General features: G+C 36.6%; 1 protein-coding gene across 2 annotated transcripts in view; it reads right to left on the reverse strand.

Annotated features, from left to right (window-relative positions):
- STK3 (serine/threonine kinase 3) overlaps nucleotides 1-19,844 on the reverse strand; it is a 332,625-nt gene that overhangs the window by 256,075 nt on the left and 56,706 nt on the right. For both annotated transcript variants that reach the window (XM_008001185.3, XM_038000245.2), the window contains one exon: nucleotides 9,472-9,586. In XM_008001185.3, the coding sequence (XP_007999376.2) occupies nucleotides 9,472-9,586 (115 nt within the window). The remainder of the gene's footprint in view (nucleotides 1-9,471; nucleotides 9,587-19,844) is intronic.

Raw genomic sequence — 19,844 nt, forward strand, 5'->3', positions numbered from 1 at the left:
GCTCTAACTCTTTGCAAAACAGAATTTGGCTTTTTACATACCTATTACCTCATCTAATGTGTGAAGAATGCAAGACACCAGCATTTATTAGTTATTTGTACCTCTAGTGAACAGCACTGGGCCTAAATCAATAAATGGGTTTTGAACCTTTCTACTCAACCAAAATGTAAATAAAACAGCTGTATTCATCCACTCTCACACTGCTATAAAGAACTACCTGAGACTGGGTAATTTAGAAGAAAAGAGATTTGACTGACTCACAGTTCCACAGGCTGTACAGGAAGCATGGCTGGGGAGGCCTCAGGAGACTTATAATCGTGACAGAAGGGCAAAGGGGAAGCAAGCACGGAATTCTCATGGCAGAGCGGGAGAGAGGATGAAGGGGGAAGTGCTACACACTCTGATGAGAACTCACTATCACAAGAACAGCCAGGGGGAAATCTACACCCATGATCCAATCACTTCCCACCAGGTCCCTCCCCAAACACTGGGGATTACAATTCAACATGAGATTTGAGTGGGAACGTAGAGCTAAACCATATCAACTGCCAAGTAAAATGTAAAGCACTATGCAAATGTTACTTATTATTTAACAGATGAGGACACTGAAGTCCTTCTCAGTTAAATGATTTGCTCCAGACCATAAAACTAGTCTGTAGAAGAACCAAAACTAAAACCCATATTGCTGAAAGCCTGGGTTCATGCCATTTCTACTGTACTAGGTTGAATGAAAACAAGTAGTCAAATCAAAAAATGGGCCTAAATGGGAGAGAATTACCTTAGGCATTTTCTTAGAATGTTTTTAAGTATACAATAAACATCTAAAACATAGACTATTTCTTCCATATGTCAAGACATAGCTTTACAATTATGTAAAGATCATTTGGAAAGCCTCTAATCAAAAATCTAACCTATCTTTTAAGAGCTTCAATTTCACAGAGTTATGCATTTCTACTCTGTAGTATATGTTTGAAATGCATAAATGTTTCGAGATGTTTAATGGCATTTAATATAATATAAATTGGTTTTTTAAAAATTTCCTCACAGGAAACCTTCAAAACTCATTACCACAAATATACTAAACTTTTATTCTTTTTAAACTTGAAAACACTTGACTCCTCAAAAAAAAAAAAATGCTTATATTACTACCTTATACAACAACAACAAAAAGCTTTTTCATGAGTTACATACAGCAAGCCTATGGTTAAAATTATCAATATACACATTTTTTAAATTAAGCAAAAAATTAAACATAGATACATATATAACTTTTGTAAAAATCGGAGAACTAATGAAACATATTCTGGTATTTCACACATGCCAAGGTTATTAGTAAGCATACTTTTTATGGCTTGTCTTTGGTATATGACCATATCTGTTCAGCAATCCACATTATTAATACTGAATAGTAGTCATGGAAATTATAACTTATCGACAAAAATATAACACTGAATAGAGAGGTAGGGTAATTTTATATTCATAGGATAAGAACCAAAAAATTGGCTGCTTCAGCTCAACATTTATCAAAGGCTTGTAGGTGCCAAAAGCTATTCTAGGCACTTGGAATATTTCAAGATGAATATATTAAAACTCCTGTCCCTGAGGAGTTTACTCCTTGAGTTTACTCTTCAAGGAGAAAGACAACTGCAACCACTCTTCTCCCAAACACTAAAAGCTGACTAATTAAATGTAACTCCCAAGTACAGGATACCATGGCTGGATTATCTACAAAGAAGTTTCATCAAACTTAAAAGATAGTTTAAAATACTGTGAAAAAATCAGTTACTGAATGTGTATGATACCAGGACTTGAGCTGTGTTTGTGAGTCTGATCACAGAAATCAGAAATTTAAGTCACATACACTATTTTATAAAGCCCGAAATACTTAAAAACCAAAAGGACTCAATGAATACCAACCTAAGAGATTTTTACTCATAATGTAACCAGAAGAGTCAAGAGAAACTTTTATCATCCACTAGAATACAGGAGAGTTTTACCTTTTTCCTAATTCTAGTACCACTACCATTAATTACCACAATTCGTTACCAGCTCAGGTGCCAACTCTGTGATCTGGCCCATGTTGAGTAAGAATCAGCACTTAAATAGACAAAATCTCTATCCTTTACAACTCAGACTCAGTTACAATCACTGGAATATGTCTAATTAATCTGCAACTTAATTCTATGCCTTCATCTTTTCCTACATGTTTCCCAAAGAAAAAGTACAGATCAGCTTTTGAAGCTCCTTCTTTAATATCTATGCTGACAATCAGATAATTTGTTTTATGACTTTTAAAATACGTAAAGTACTCATATAACTATTAGCCACCTGTCAAGCAATAAAACGGATCCAAAAAAAAAGGCCAACAGAAATAACAAACAGCAAATAGGCACAAAAAGAACATGAAACAGCCAATACAAATATGAAAAGACAGCCTACCTAATAGTCAAAATAAACATCATCACCACAGTAAAAACAGCATTTATTGTGCTTTCTTTATGTAAGAGTGAATATGCAATAAAGATTCAATTAATTAATCAATGATTTACTAAACAGACAACAAACTACCTGAGAAAATATGCAAATTTTCAAATAAGAGGTAACATTTTCAGCTGGGACTTCATGGATGCAAGTTCACTAGGCAAAGACTGGGGGTAGGGATAACACTAAAAGAAGGGCAGAGGACAAGGCAAGGGCATACATATCATCACCAAAATATGAAGCCAGTTCTTATTCTAGGAGCCAGTTCTCATTGTAACACTGAAGTGGAAAGTACCTGATAAAACAGTGACGAGGTATGAAACTGTACAGGTAGAAAGGAGGTAACATATAAACTCTGTTTATACATCAGGCTAAAAAATTTGAACTTAAATGTTTTGTTTAAAAGACATGTAACTTAATTGGACTTGCTCTTTCCTGTGCCTTTTATTTTCAGTTTTCAAGGAAACATTTGTTCAAAAATAGACAATCATCAATAATTCAGAATCAAGAATGCTTTATCCCTAATAAGATTTCTCTCAAAGACAAGCACAATTCCACAAACACAAAAAAATATGTTACTTAGGTGGTCCTCCAAGACTTACTACTCTTAAAACAGATTAAAAATTTAGAATCCATTGTCAACTCCCTAAATCATCACATAATTTTGTTTCTTCTCTATAATAAACGAAGCTCACTTCTAAGCTGTCCATTACTCTGAGAAAGCTTACTATTAATATGATTGATATATGTAGTATATACAAAATCAAAGGAACTATACAGTTAAGCTCTCACATCAGAACAGGATTATGCTGTCAGAGCAACATCCATATGAGTCCACTTGAGCACCAATCCAACCTTGTTCTCAACCTATATTTTATAGTTTTTATTAACAATTTAAAGATAAGCACAAAATAATTTCAGTGATCATGTTTTTACATCTTTTTTAGATTTATAAAGGTTAAAGTTGTCAATAAAGTTTTACATCCACAGATCATACATGAATTCGTTTAAGTGAATATAATAATAAGAAAAGTCAATTCAAGGGCTCTACCTGACATACCCAAATGGCCAAGAGTAAAAAAAGATGCAAGCAAATTAGTAAACCAGTATCTGAGATACTCACTGCAACGAACAGGCCCCAAACACAAAGCATGAGTTTCAAGGACAAGTTAAAACTTCTAAAAAGAGATTAAGAGAAATAACTGGGGCACTAGGCAAAAATGATACAATGTCAAACAGGATTATTAACTGGATTACAAAAAAGGTACGTGGATAGAAAATAAATAAGCAAATGACTAATTAGTAAAATCAAGGAACAGGGTCAGAGGAGTACCAATGGCAAAAGTTGCTATGGTGAATAACAAAAATATACAAGATACAGCATTCTTAGATACTACCATTAGCCAACTTGAAAATACAACAACAAAAGATCATTCATATTAGCAGTAAAAATGACAAAGCTCCTAGAAGCAAATCAAATTTAAAATGTATACTTTCTTTTTCTTTTTTTTTTTTTTGAGACGGAGTTTCACCCTGTTGCCTAGGCTGGAGTGCAATCTCAGCTCACTGCAACGTCTGCCCCGCAGGTTCAAGCGATTCTCCTGCCTCAGCCTCCTGAGTAGCCAGGATTATAGGCACCCGCCACCAGACCCAGCTAATTTTTTTGTATTTTTAGTAGAGATGGGGTTTTGCCACACAGGCCAGGCTAGTCTCAAACTCCCACCACCACACCCAGCTAATTTTTTTGGTATTTTTTAGTAGAGACGGAGTTTTGCCATGTTGGCCAGGCTGGTCTCAAACTCCTGACCTCAGGAGATCCACCTGCCTTGGCCTCCAAAAGTGCCAGGATTACAGCCATGAGCTACCGCACCCAGCCAAACAATTTTCAAGGAGATTTAAAAACACATTTAAATACAAAAAAGAGGAACTGAACACAAAGATATTCTATGATCATGGATTGGAAAATACCAGTTAACACAAATTATGAGTTACATCTAATTCCAATCACAAACCCAGCAAGACTTTTTGTGGAGCTTGACAACTTATTCTAAAATTTATATAAGGCCAGGCACAGTGGTTCATGCCTGTAATCCCAACACTTTGGGTGACCAGGTGGATCCACCTCAGGTCAGGAGTTTGAGACCAGCCTGGCCAATGTGGTGAAACCCCATCTCTACTAAAAATATAAAAATTAGGTGGGTATGGTGGCGGCTGCTTATAATCCCAGCTACTAGGGAGGCTGAGGCACAAGAATCACTTGAACCTGGGAGGCAGAGGCTACAGTGAGTCAAGACCACGCCATTGCACTCCAGCCTGGGCAACAAGAACGAAACTCCGTCTCAAAAAATAATAATAATAATAATAAATAAATAAATAAATAAAACATATATGAGAGATCAAGGAAAACAAAGACAAGGGAATTGCATCCCAAATATCAAACATGCCACCATATAATTAAGAACATATTTCTGTTGCAGAAGCAGGCAAATAAATCTCTGCTATAACAGAGAGACCAAATATAGAGCCAAATATATACATAACCTTAGTAGGATAGGCTTATAAGCCAGTTAAAAAGGGATAGAAAATTGTGTTGGGACAATTAGATTTCCACACAGGAAAAAAAAAACAAAAAACAAAAAAAAGAAGTGCTGTATACCCCTATCTCATATCATATACAGAAATAAACTCCAGCTAGATTAAAGATGTAGGTAAAAAACCAGCCTGTTGCAAGACAAGAGTGACACCATTTCGAAGCAAAACCACCATAATGACAGGAGTTTGGCTCCAGCAGCAAGGTCTTCAAACAACGCCTGTAGCATAGATAACCCCTCATAAAGATGTTTATCTAACCTCTCCAGTGGTCACAAATAGCAAGAAAGTCTAAAGTGTCACCAGCTGCACATGTTTTACCAAAACAGCTTGCTATATAAAGGATATTTTGGGGAGGGTGGCTGTGGGAATACACCACCTCTTGGCCACCCAAAACATTATTTCTGTTAGTAAGTCTGTAATAAATGTTTTTTTAATAAGAAACTGGATTTGTCAGCGTCTTTCTTCAGCCTCTCAGCTCCCTTAGCCTTTGGGGGTAGTTTTGCATGTGTTTGCTCATAGCAGAACAGAACTGCTAATAACAAAACTTGTATTATTTGAAAGAGTTCCACTTCTGGTAATGATACACTAGATAATTCAGACCACTCTCCTGCTGAAAGAACTAAAATGTCTGGACAAAATACATTTAAAAGTCTATGTTAAGGCTAATGAGAACAAAATACTAGAAAAAAGAAAAAGAAAGAGGTGAGCCTAGCAATAAGGGCTCCTTTTCTCCAAGAGGCATCTATTAATTACAGAACAGAGGCCAAGAAGCTAAGAAGCAGAGCAGACCTTTTGACTGACTTACAAGATGAGAAGGTCAAAGATTGGAAATCAAAACCTACCAAGAAACTGTGAAGCCCTGTAATGCCAAAGGACCATATCCTAGATGTAAAGGAGGATCAACCCTCAGAAGTACAGTCATGTGTCACCTGACAACATGGATACATTCCAAAAAAGACATTATTAGGCAGTTTCATCATTGTGTGAACACCACAGAGTGGGTTTACACAAACCTAGATGGTATAGCCTATTGCTCCTAGACTACACACCTGTATACCATGTTACTGTACAGAATGCTGTAGGCAGCAGTAACACAATGGTATTTGTGTATCTAAACACATCTAAACATAGAAAAAGTACAGTAAAAATACGATACTATAATCTTATGGCACCACCATTCTATATGCAGTCCATCATTGATAGAAACATCATTATGTAGCACATAACTGTACTAAAGCCCAGATTCAAATTATCTCTAACCCTAATTGAATTAAAGTGATCTAGGATTGCTAGTTCTAGTCACCAGATAGAAACAAACAAACAAAAACCTTAAGTAAAATACATCAACATTCAGAAGTTCAAATAACCTCTATCACGTTTTATGCAATGTCCAGCAGTCTATCAAAGATCACAAGGCATAGACAAAAACAATAAAAAACAAGAGAAACAATATAAAATAGAGACACACAGGAGATTAACATTTAAAGATTAGTAGACAGAATTAGACTATAATTAATATGTTCTAGGATATGAGCCTAAGCAACAAAGTGAGACCCTATAGCTCCAAAAAATCAAAAAAATTAGCCGGGCATGGTGGCACATGACTGTGGTTCCAGCTACTCAGGAGGCTGAAGTGGGAAGATCACTTGAGCCCAGGAGGTCAAGGCTATAGTTAGCCATGATCACACCACTGCACTAGAGCCTGAGTGACAGAGCAAGACCCTGTCTCAAAAAGAAAAACAAAAAATAAAAATAAATTATGTTCTGGGACATAAAATACAAGATTTCTGGATAATATCTTTAAAAGGCTAAAAGGAATCACTAACCTAGAATTCTTTACCCAGCAAATATACTGTTCAGAAGTGAAGTGAGGGTCAGGCATGGTGGCTCACATCAGTCATCCCAGCACTATGGGAAGCCAAGGCAGGAGAACTGCTTGAGACCAGGAGTTGAAGACCAGCCTGGGCAATACAGCCAGACCCCATCTCTACAAAACAAAATTGTTTTAATTAGCCAGGCATGATGGCATGCTCCTGAAGTCCTAGTTACTCAGGAGGCTAAGGCTGGAGGATCGCTTGAGCCCAGAAGTTCAAGGTTGCAGTGAACTGTGATCACACCACTACATTCTAGCCTGGGCAAAAGAGCGAAAACCTGTCTCAAAAAAAGGAAAAAAGAAAACATGAAGTAAAATAACAACATGTTCACCAAAAAAACAAAAACAAAAACAAACAAAAAAAAAAACCCAGGTATTATCATCATACCCACACATAAGGAAATACTAACAGATATTCTTCAGGCAACTGGGAAATACAGAAAGAAATAAAGAACAATAAAAAGCATAAATATATGAGTAAATATAAACATTTGCAATATAAAATAACAAGAATTCCTTGTGCTATTTCAAATATATACAGAATTTTAAAAAACAAAGCAGATCACAAAAAAACAACAGACCATACAAGCTCTTAAAAACAAATTGCCATATTCTTAGGAAAAGATTGTTTCATGACCATGAAAACAATCACTAGAGTGAGTTTTACACCTGTTTAATCAAAGACGACTGTTATACTAGTCAAATTTTTGAAAGCCAGTCAATAAGTAATAGTCATGCTTCTGAAATTCAGACAATCAAGAGTATCCTTCAGTGAACAAAGGCTTACAACGTCCAAATACTTTTTAAATGGAATGTTACATATCTTTATATTATTAACCTTAACAATAATGGTACTTTTTGAATAATAAATAAATGAAGAAAAATGTCCTTGCACTAGAAAAGAAAGATACAAATATTTCTGAGACTTAATAGGAGCTGTCATCAAGGCAACACTCAGAAACAATATACCTACAGCTCCTGATCAATCTCTTGTGCAGCTGTGGGCTCCTTTTCATATATGGAAATTAGACTATTACCATGTCACCCCAGAACCCAGGGTACCTGTTGTGTGAGAGTAACAACTATGCTATTCCAAGTGTACGACTTCCCAACATGCTCAGTGGACTGTGTCTTGTAACAAAGAATATGAACAGATAAAATCTTTTCTTTGAAAACTGACAAAGAGTTTTCTGAAGATAATGATCTGATCCATACCTATCTTTAAGAACTATAGTATGCCTTCACAGTTGTAATTATTGGCAACAAGAATTAAACTTCTTGGATCAAATACTTCATATCTACTCAAAATTGTAACATTAACACTTAAAACTAAGAAAATAGAGATGTTTAAAATTTTTCATTTCACACACTTTTACTTCATATTCCTACTTGATAACTTTAAATACCAAATGCATTGTTTAGCCCTGAAATGATATTAAAACTCTTCTCTAACTGGGATATAATTACTTTCCATTGAAGCATTGTTCTGCCACTCCAGTCATCTGATTTACATAAGTGCTAGTTAAGCACCATAGAAATTCTAAAACATATCATTAGAATGTCACAGATCACTTAATCTATTCTGTCAAAACAGGGATTATTTCAACTTCTGTTTCACTTCTCTTAAAAGAAATCCTATTTACTTTCTTTTCTCTAACAGGGAAAAAAAAATTAGTGAAATAAACTTACAGTGTACTTCCCAAATCAAACTTTAAAATGATTCTGGTTAACCACAAATTGACTTAAGTATTTTTTCTGAATGTATTTTATTGAAACATGGCTGACAACATATAATAATGTTACTGCTACAGAATTAGAAATTATTTCACTGATTACTCTTCTTATTCAAGAAAAAAAGGTCACTTTGGTCCATACAAAATTGTCCAAATAAATTAGATGCATTACTAGCTTAAAGTAAACAATTTTGTAAATAGCACTTCTACTTAGAGTTAAAACATAACCATAAAAAGCTTTCATTAAGCAATACATTTCACTAAGCTAAATTTATAGAAATATGTAATATTTCTATCACTTTCACATATCTTGAATATTTGGGAAAATAAATACAAAAATTTTTTTTTTAATTCAGAAGTATATAATTTCTTCAAATATTACCAGCCATAAATTATAATATAGAAAATTTAAGATAAATACCATGAATATTATAAACTTTAAATAAAATTCTAGCCATAATTTATGAAACTCACATTATTAAACAACACACACACACACACACACACACACACACTCTGATTCCAAATGAAGAAGAGAAGTACCATGGTAGTTTCTCTGTGACACAACAAAAATTATTCTAATAAAAAAATTAAACAATCATGTAATTCCTAAATTGGTCACAGAAAGGTATGTGAGCTGGTCCTCACACCTCCTACTAGATATCTTTACACAACTTAAAACCTTTTCTTTTTTCATGCTATTATTTTCTTTGTAACAAAATGCCAACTAGTCAGATTCTAAAATACGAATCTTTAGAAATGAGATTAGCAAAACTACTTTAAAATACTTACTGTCTTGTTTCGTAATCTAATTATGTCTGAGACAGAGCCAGCGCCACAGTACTCCATAACAATCCAGAGGTCTGTATTCTTAAAATAACTGCCATAGTACTTTACAACATATGGGCTAAAAGAAAATACATAAACAATTAAATTTAGTTAATTCCCAAAGAAATTTTTTTCTTAATCCCAATACAAAGTATTTTCAACATTTCATAATGTTCCAATAAGTTAAATAAGTAAATGTCTATTGTACATCAAATTCTCAATATCTGGAGTTCACCAACTATGCATAATTAGACTTTAATTCACGGATGAAATTTAACAGGATTACAAACCAGAAGAGGACCAAATGTTTTGAGTGATTCTGAAGAAAATAAGACTTAATTTTGGCAAAGAAATTACTACTTAACATGAGGAACAAATGAAAATTTTTCCCTTTAACTAAAGCATTTTAAATATAAGTCTTCTAAAGAATTTTGCATTCAGTCAAAAATTAATCAACTCTAAAATAATCTATATTTCAATGAGGCCAAAAGAGTTATTTTAAATTTTCTTTCATTCTGGCTTTTGAAAATTCTAGAGAAAAAAATTATAACTTTTTCTGCTTAAATTTATGGAATTAAAATATTAGCAATTTAATTTCTAAACTGTGGTCTTATGTCTTCCAGAGCAGAATAAACTATGTTTATAGCCAAGTTGTCTTCAGGAAGATTTAGAAAGGGACAAATGACCATCAGCAATAATGTACATTATGGATAAACTACATATACTGATGTATGAGAAATCTTACTTATCTCAAAGAGGCAGAATACCAAATTCAAAAAATACATAGAGATAGAAAATACAAGACAGCAGAAACTAAATAGAACACAACTTTAATGCTACAAGAGCTCAAATGAGGAAATAACATTGGAATCATCCAAAGAGAACTTTGTGGAAGGGAGTGGGATTTGAATGCGATTTTGAAAGAAAAGTTTAAACTCCAAAATGTAGACGGAGAAGAGGGGTAAGAAAATTCTAGAAAAGGGAAAGGCTATGAACAAAGGTACACAAATAGAAAGAGAAAAACCAAGTATGGCATGTAAGAGGACAACTTGTTCAAATAAATACTTCTATGTAGTAGTAGCTACAATCAAAAACAGTAGCTATTTTGCTGGGCACCAATGTAAGATAAATAAGACAGAAAAACAAATAAGAAAAAAAAAAAATTTAAAGTACGATAAAAGAACATGTAAAGACTCTACCAATTGTGGAGGTTAAGAGAAGACTGTCAGGGAAGACTTCTCAGTACAGCCTTTAAAATTTTAGCTATGCTCTGTCTTTGAGGCAGTAATAAATAGCCTACCATCCGAAAAAAAAAAAAAAAACACTCAGGACTAGACGGACTCAGGGTCGAATTCTAGCAGATATACAAAGAAGAGGTGGTACCATTCCTGCTGAAACTATTTCAAAAAATTGAGAAGGAAATGCTTCCTAACTCATTCTGTGAAGCCAGCATCATTCTGATACCAAAACCTGGCTGAGATACAACAAAAAAAGAAAATGTTAGGCCAATATCCTTGATGAACACTGATGCAAAAGTCGTCAACAAAAACATTAGCAAACCAAATCTAGTGGCACATAAAAAACCCAACCCACCACAATCAAGTAGACTTTCTCTTTGGGATGCAAGGTTGGTTCAACATATACAAATCAATAAAATTGATTCATCACATAAACGGAACTAAAGACAAAAACCACATGATTATCTCAATAGATACAGAAAAGGCTTTCAATAAAATTAGACGTTCATTCACATTAAAAACTCTCAACAAACTAGGTATCGAAGGAACATACCTCAAAATAGTAAGAGCCATATATGCAAAACCCACAGCCAACAATCATACTGAATGAGCATAAGCTGGAAGCATTCCCCTTGAAAAGCGGCATTAAGACAAGGATGCACTCTCTCACCATTCCTATTTAACATAGTATTAGAAGTCCCAGCAAGGGCAATCAGGCAAGAGAAAGAAAGAAAGGTCATCCAAACAGGAAGAGAGGAAGTCAAACTATCCCTGTTTGCAGATGACAAGATCCTATATTTAGAAAACCCCATAGCCTCAGCCCAAAAGCTTCTTAAGCTGATAAACAACTTCAGCAAAGTCTCAGGATACAAAAGCAATGTGCAAAAATCACTAGCATTCCTATACACCAACAACAGTCAAGCTGAGAGCCAAATTGGGAACTAACTCCCATTCACAACTGCCACAAAAAGAATAAACTACATAGGAAGACAGCAAACCAGGGAGATGAAAGGTCTCCACAAGAACTATGAAACACTGCTCAAAGAAATCAGAGATGACATAAAGAAATGTGAAAACATTCCATGCTCAGGGATAGAAATAATCAATATCATTAAAAAGAGGTTGGGCACGGTGGCTCACGTCTGTAAACCCAGCACTTTAAGAGGATCACTTGAGGTCAGGAGTTTGAGATCAGCCTGGCCAAAATGGTGAAACTCCCATCTCTACTAAAAATACAAAAATTAGCTAGGCATGGTGGTGCGTGCCTGTAATACCAGTTACTAGGGAGCGTGAGACAGGAGAATCACTTGAACTCAGAAGGCAGAGGTTGCAGTGAGCTGAGATTACGCCATTGCACTCCAGCCTGGGCAACACAGCAAGACTCCATCTCAAAAAATAATAGTAATAAAAAAATAACAAAATATATATATGTGTGTGTATATATATATACACACACACACACACATCATTAAAATAGTCACACTGCCCAAAGCAACTTATACATTCAATGCCATTCTTATTAAAACTACTATTTGAGATTCAGCACAGAACTAGAAAAAATTATTTTGAAATTCATATGGAACCAAAAAGGAGCCTGAATAGCCAAAGCAATCCTAAGCAAAAAGAACAAAGCTGGAAGCATCATGCTACCTGACTTCAAAATATACTGCAGGGCTACAGTAACCAAAACAGCATGGTTATGATACAAAAAAGACACATAGACAAATGAAACAGAATAAAGAACCCAGAAACAAGACCACACAACTACAACTATATGATCTTTGACAAACCTGACAATAACAGGCAATGGAAAAAAGATTCCCCATTCAATAAATGGTGCTGGGATAACTGGCTAGCCATATGCAGAAGATTTGAAACTGGACCCCTCCCTTATATCATGTACAAAAATTTAACTCAAGATGGATTAAAGGCCTAAATGTAAAACCCAAAAATATAAAAACCCTGGAAGACAACCTAGGCAATACCATTCAGGACATGGGCAAAGATTTTACGACAGAGACACCAAAAGCAATCACAACAAAAGCAAAAATTGGCAAATGGGATCAAATAAAATCAAAGAGCTTCTGTACAGCAAAGAAACTAGCAAGAGAGTAAACAGATAACTTACAGAATGAGAGAAAATTTTTGAACAAACTATGCATCCAATAAAAGTCTAATATCCAGCAGCTATAAGGAACTTAAACAGATCCACAAGAAAAAACAAAAACAAAAAATAACACCATTAAAAAGTGGGCAAAGGACATGAACAGATACTTTTCAAAAGACCTACATGTGGCCAACAATTATATGAAAAAAAGTTCAACATCACTGATCATTAGAGAAATGCAAATCAAAACCACAATGAGATACCATGTTACACCAGTCAGAATGACTGTTACTAAAAAGTTAAAAAAGAAAAAAAAAAAAAAAAAGCAGATGCTGGCAAGGTTGTGGAGAAAAAGGAATGCTTACATACTGTTGGTGGGAGTGTAAATTAGTTCAACCATTGTGGAAGATAGTGTGGCAATTCCTCAAAGACCTAGAGACAGAAATATCATTCAACCTAGTAATCCCATTACTGGATATATACCCAAAGGAATATAAATTTTTCTATTATAAAGACACACGCATGCTTATGTTCATTGTAACTAGCACTATTCACAATAGCAAAGACACGGCACCAATCTAAATGCCCATCAATGACAGACTGGATAATGAAAATGTGGTACATATATACCATGGAATACTATGCAGCCACAAAAAAGAACAAAGTCATGTCCTTTGCAGAGACATGGATGGAGCTGGAGGCCACTGTCCTTAGCAAATTAACACAGGAACAGAAAACCAAATGCTGCATGTTCTCACTTATAACTGGGAGCTAAATGATAAGAACACATGGACACACAGAGTGAACAACACACACTGGGGCCTATCAGAAGGTGGAGGGTGGAAGGAGGGAGAGGATCAGGAAAAATAACTAATGGGTACTAGGCTCAATATCTGGGTGACAAAATAATCTGTACAACAAACCCCCATGACACAAGTTTACCCATGTAACAAACCTGCACATGTACCCCTGAACTTAAAAAGTTAAAAATAAATAACAAAAATATCAATCTAAAAAACAAAAGTTAAAATTTTTCCATTATAATTAAATTTTGTATTAAAAACAAAGGCAATAAATACAAAAAAAAATTAACTATGTCTTGAAGTCAAAGGTAGAACAGAGTGGTTGGAGCTAAAAGGCCTGAATTCAAACCTGTTTTATCCCCAGTGCTACTCCATTACCTCTTACACAGACTTGCTCCCCACCAGTCTCCTTGTCTTAGTTTTCTCCCCCGTTCTAATCTATGCTACATACAGTTGACAAGGTACTTTACTTTAAAACAAACGTAAAATAAGCTGATCATACTGTTCTCCTAATTAAACAAAAATACTCCAATCATTCTCCATTACCCAAAGGAAAAGGTCTTACCTGCTTCATATCACATACAAGTTATTTCAAAGTCTACCTTGTTACCCGTATCTCTGATTACTCTCCATCTCATACCTTAAGTTTCCAGACATACTCAGCTTTGCTAGGTCTTGGGAATTGAAAGTACGTATTTGGAGTTCATAAATGTTCACGGAACCATTTAAGAAAAGTGCTTGTTTACAAACAAATGAAACTAAATACAGACTTAGAACTGCGACATATGGGAAACATAAAAAAAAAAAAAATTTCTTTACATATACTCCTTTGAGGTATGGAGCCTATGTGGAAACTTTTATAGGGAGTACTGTTCCTACACCTGGCTGTGCATCACAGCCACCTGTGACCCAAGCCCATACTCCTTTGAGGTTCTGATTCAGTAGGTTTTTAAAAGCTCTACCGGTGACTCTGATATAGACCCAGAGTTAAGCTTCACTCCACCAGTGAACAGACTGTATATCCTTCAGAAAACAAACAAACAAACAAACAAAAACTCTTTCTCTCTCTCTATTTTTTTTTTTCCTGAGACAGAATCTCACTCTGCCACCTAGGTTGGAGTGCAGTGGCACCATCTCGGCTCACAGTAATATCTGCTTCCTGGGTTCAAGTGATTCTCGTGCCTCAACCTCCTAAGTAGCTGGGATTACAGGCCTGTGTCACCACGCCCAGCTAATTATTGTAGTTTTGCTAGAGAGAGGGTTTTGCCATGTTGGCCAGGCTCATCTTTAACTCCTGGGCTCATGTGTTCCGCCTGCCTCGGCCTCCAAAAGTGCTGAGACTTGAACCACCTGAGTGGTTCACTTGAACCATGCTGAGGCATGAACCACCATGCCCAGCCAAAAAAAAACTCTTTAAATATGAATTTTCTCATTCAAAATTTTGAAAAGTGTTAAGTAACAATGAATTCAAGATTATGTTCACTGAAAAGCACACCAAAAAATGTACATTTTTCTTGCCATGCACGCTAATCAGCAATGCTAAGAGTAGAAGTGACAACTCACGAAAATTAGGAATTCTAACCTGGGCAGCTACCTGAAAAAAACAGCCCTATCTCTCCATAAGAGTAAGTCAAGAGAAAACGTTGGCAAAAGGTAAAATTCTCTTCAAAGAAATAATTCATGGCCCATCTAATACCCATGTAAGTAGATGGATCCAAGTCCAACACCTCTACAACATAAAACATGGCCTCACTAACTTTAACCCAGTGAAGTATGTAAGCAACTAGAACTAAACAGCCACATGCATTCACTGACCCTCTACTTGGGCCAGGCATTTGACCAGATGTTCAGTATGCACTGGTGAAACACACATCCACAATTTGGTCCCTCATACAGAATACACCAGCATGAATATACAGGAATTAAGGAAGTAAACTCACAAATAAATATGATCACTAACCACAGCAAGAAAAGAAGAAAGGGTGCTATAAGATAAACGGGCTGTGACTTTATTTTGTATTCACCATTTCTGCAAATAAAATTGTTCCTAGTTCATATGAAGGAATGGAATGCATTCGTATTCCATGGTAGCCTCTGAGACTTGGAAGGCACTGGAGTATGTGAAAAACTTTTGAAGGTAGGTAAGTGAGTTTTAACAATAAAATGTCCTTTCTCCATTGAACTGCTGTGAATTACAAAATCCACAGATTGGAAAAGAAGGAAATGCTTAAACTCCAGAGTTCATATGTATACAGTGGCCATCCTCTGATACTTTCTATGTCAGCACCTTTTATACTGTAAAGCACTTATTACACCCTGCAAGGACTTTGTCATTAACTTTTATCTGCCTCCCCTAGAAGAACAGAAGCTCCATAAAGATAGGTACCAATCTGTCTTGCTTTGCATTTTATCCTCAGTAGCTCTCTTCTCATATACACAAACTGAACAAGCAGGCCGGGCACGGTGGCTCACGCCTGTAATCCCAGCACTTTGGGAGGCCGAGGCAGGTGAATGATGAGGTCAAGAGATCGAGACCATCCTGGCCAACATGGTGAAACCCTGTCTCTACTAAAAATACAAACAAAAATTAGCTAGGCGTGATGGTGCAGGCCTGTAAACCCAGCTACTCAAGAGGCTGAAGCAAGAGAATCGCTTGAACCCAGGAGGCAGAGGTTGCGGAGAGCCAAGATCGCACCACTGCACTCCAGCCTGGCGAAAGAGCGAGGCTCCATCTCAAAAAATACATATATAATTAAAATAAATAAATAAATAAAAGAACCAATGAATAAATAAATCACACAAAAAAACTAAGACAGGACCTAATTTAGGACTCTCCAAGGGAATAACATTTAAGCTAAAATGCAAAACTTAACTAGAAGTTAGCCAGATAACTAAGCACCAAGAACTGCCCTGCAAAGGCCCTGAAAGACAGAACAAAGCATGGTCAAAGAATTGAACGATTAGCAGGCCTAGAATAAAGTGAGTAAAGGATACAGTAGGACATAGTGGAGCTGCATATGTAGGCAGAAGCCTGACCATGAAGGGCCTCAAAACCAAGGTAAAGAGACTGGGCTTTACTTGAAATACAGGAAAAAATCAGTGAAGAATTTTAAGCAGAGGAAAAACATGATGTAAAGTTTCTGTGGTTGCTGAATGAAAGCTAGATTGTATGGAAGCAGATGTGAATATAGAGAGACCAATTAAAAAGCAGTGTTAGTCCATGCAGAGATTATATTAAGCATATCTTTTTATTTTCTGTATTCTTGATGCTTTGACATCTGGGACCTTGCTGAAACTGAAGCGACTGGCCCTCTCAGGGTTAGCTAATTTCTAGAGACAGCAAACTAACTCCCATGGAAGGATGTCTTTTATGTGCACACCAACCTATCTAGAGCCCAAACCTCCAACGACCTCTATGGTTACAGTCTAGGGTCAACTTTTCCCCTGCCCAAATTGCCCCAGGGCCAGATACCAGACAACCAGAGAAAGTCCTATGCCCCAGAACCCACTTGAAATACTCAAAGTAGCCAATCCTAAACCTTTTTTACCCCGTCTCACCTGTCCCTTCCCACAGAAACCACATAAAGATTCTTGCCCACTTTTTCCCCCTCACTTTCTCTGCCTCCTAACTGACCCTGGTACTTCCCTGTGGAGCCCTCTGTGACACAGCACTCCTCCTTCTCTTGTGAGCTGTTAACAATATATCTTTTCCACAGCAATAGTCTCTTAATCTGTTGGCTTCATGATATGGGAGTAATAATAAAGCATACTTTTTTTTGAGACGGAGTCTCACTCTGTCACCCAGGCTGGAGTGTAATGGCGTGATCTCAGCTCACTGCAACCTCTGCCTCCCGGGTTCAAGCGATTCTCCTACCTCAGTCTCCTGAGTAGCTGAGATTACAGGCACCTGCCACCATGCCCAGATAATTTGTATTTACTAGACACAGGGTTTCACCATGTTAGTCAGGCTGGTCTCGAACTCCTGACCTTGTGATCCACCCAGCTCGGCCTCCCAAAGTGCTGTGATTACTGGCATGAGCCACCACACCCAGCCCTAAAGCACATATTTTAAAAGAGAGATGTTGGTGGCTTGGATTAAAGTGAGTGTAGTAGAAATAGCATAGAAAACAAATTCAAGAGATGTTTTCAAGGTACACACAACACAATGTGGTAGTAGTACAGACTGGGGAGCTGGGAAACAATAAACAAGTTTTCCTCTGTTTTATTTACTGTGCCTCCCTACAATTGCATACAGAAACTACAACTTAAGACTGGCAAACTAAAGACTAAATTTTAAAGCTGTCATTTTAAAAAATTAAAAAGTGAGGCCGGGCCTGGTGGCTCACACCTGTAATCCTAGCACTTTGGGAGGCCGAGGCGGGCAGATCACAAGATCAGGAGTTCGAGACAGCCTGGCCAACATGGTGAAACCCCGTCTCTACTAGAGATACAAAAAACTAGCTGGGCCTGGTGGCGCGCGCCTGTAATCCCAGCTACTCAGGAGGCTGAGGCAGGAGAATCTCTTGAACCTAGGAGGCAGACATTGTAGTGAGCCAAGGTCGCGCCATTGCACTCCAGCCTGGGCAACAAGGCAAGACTACATCTCAAAAAAAAAAAAAAAAAAAAAAAAAAATTTTTTTTAAGTGTTAACACAGCTACCAATAGGCTCAGAGAGTTCAAGACCTGAGACTTCTAAACTCAAGTCTATTTCCACTAACATAGATATGCATTCAAATTCACATTTATTTAATTTTTTTTTAAAGTAATTCAAACAACAAACATCCACTGAACAAGCCTATTAGCAGACGCTAGGGAGAAAAACGGAAAAACATTAGACTAGTGACAAAGAATAAAGGGCAGTCCAGGCAATGCAGAACCCTTGAAGGAATTTATGTAAGGAAATAATACAATCAAACTAGCATTTAAATATTATCCTGTGAAGGACTGTCAAGGATCAAACATGATATTGTTCATTCTAGCCAGCAAGTTAACTAACTACAATTATTTAGATGTTCTAACATCTGTTTTTAAACCATCATGTTGATTATTAAAGGCTAGGGAAGAGGGGGAGAGAGTTTCACTCAAAACACTGTAACACTCCAGTGTTATATACAGGCAAATCTATAAGATATTGCAGGTTTGATTCCAGATCACCTCGATAAAGCAAGTATCACAATACAATGAGTCACACAAATTTTTGTTTTCCAGAAAGAGCCCTTTGACCAGGAAGATTCATAGCTGAATTTTACCAAATGTATAAAGAAGAGCTGGTACCAACCCTACTGAAACTATTCCAAGAAAGCCAAGGAGGAGGGATTCCTCCCTAACTCATTCTAGGAGGCCAGCATCATTCTGATACCAAAATGTGGCAGAGACAAAATGAAAAAGAAAACTTCAGACCAGGATCTCTGATGAACATAAATGCAAAAATTCTCAATAAAAGACTTGCAGACCAAATGCAGCAGCACATCAAAAAGTTAATCCACCACGATCAAGTAGGCTTTACTGCTGGGATGTAAGGTTGGTTCAATATACACAAATCAATAAATGTCATTTGTCACATAAACAGAGGAGATTTTGCAAAATTCTTGAGGGCCCTAATATTTTTGGAATGGGCAATGAGTACTGGCTTCAACTTAAAGTCATGAGAGGCATTAGTCCCTAACAAGAGAGTCAGCCTGTCCTTTGAAGCTAAGCAGTGACTTCTCTCTAGCTAGGAAAGTCCTAGATGGCATCTCCTTCCAATAGAAGGCTGTTCCGTCTACATTGAAAATCTGTTGCTTAATGTAGCCACCTTCATCAATTATCTCAGCTACATCTTCTGGATAACTTGCTGCAGCTTCTATATCAGCACTTGCTGCTTCATCTTGCACTTTTACGTTATGGAGACAGTTTCTTTGTCTAAGCCTCATGAACCAACCTCTGCTAGCTTCAAACTTTTGTTGCTTCCTCACGTCTCTCAACCTTCATAGAGTTGAAGAGAGTAAGGGCATTGCTCGAGATTAGGTTTTGGCTTAAGAGAATGCTATAGCTGGTTTGAACTTCTATTCAGACCACTCAAACTGTCTCCATATCAGCAATGAGGCCCTTCCACTTTCTTACCACTCGTACTCACTGGAGTAGCACTTTTAATTTCCTTCAATAACTTTTCCTTTGCATTCAAGCTTGGCTAGCTGTTTGGCACAAGAA

The sequence above is a fragment of the Chlorocebus sabaeus genome, chromosome 8, assembly GCF_047675955.1.
Source record: "Chlorocebus sabaeus isolate Y175 chromosome 8, mChlSab1.0.hap1, whole genome shotgun sequence".
Classification (NCBI taxonomy): domain Eukaryota; kingdom Metazoa; phylum Chordata; class Mammalia; order Primates; family Cercopithecidae; genus Chlorocebus; species Chlorocebus sabaeus.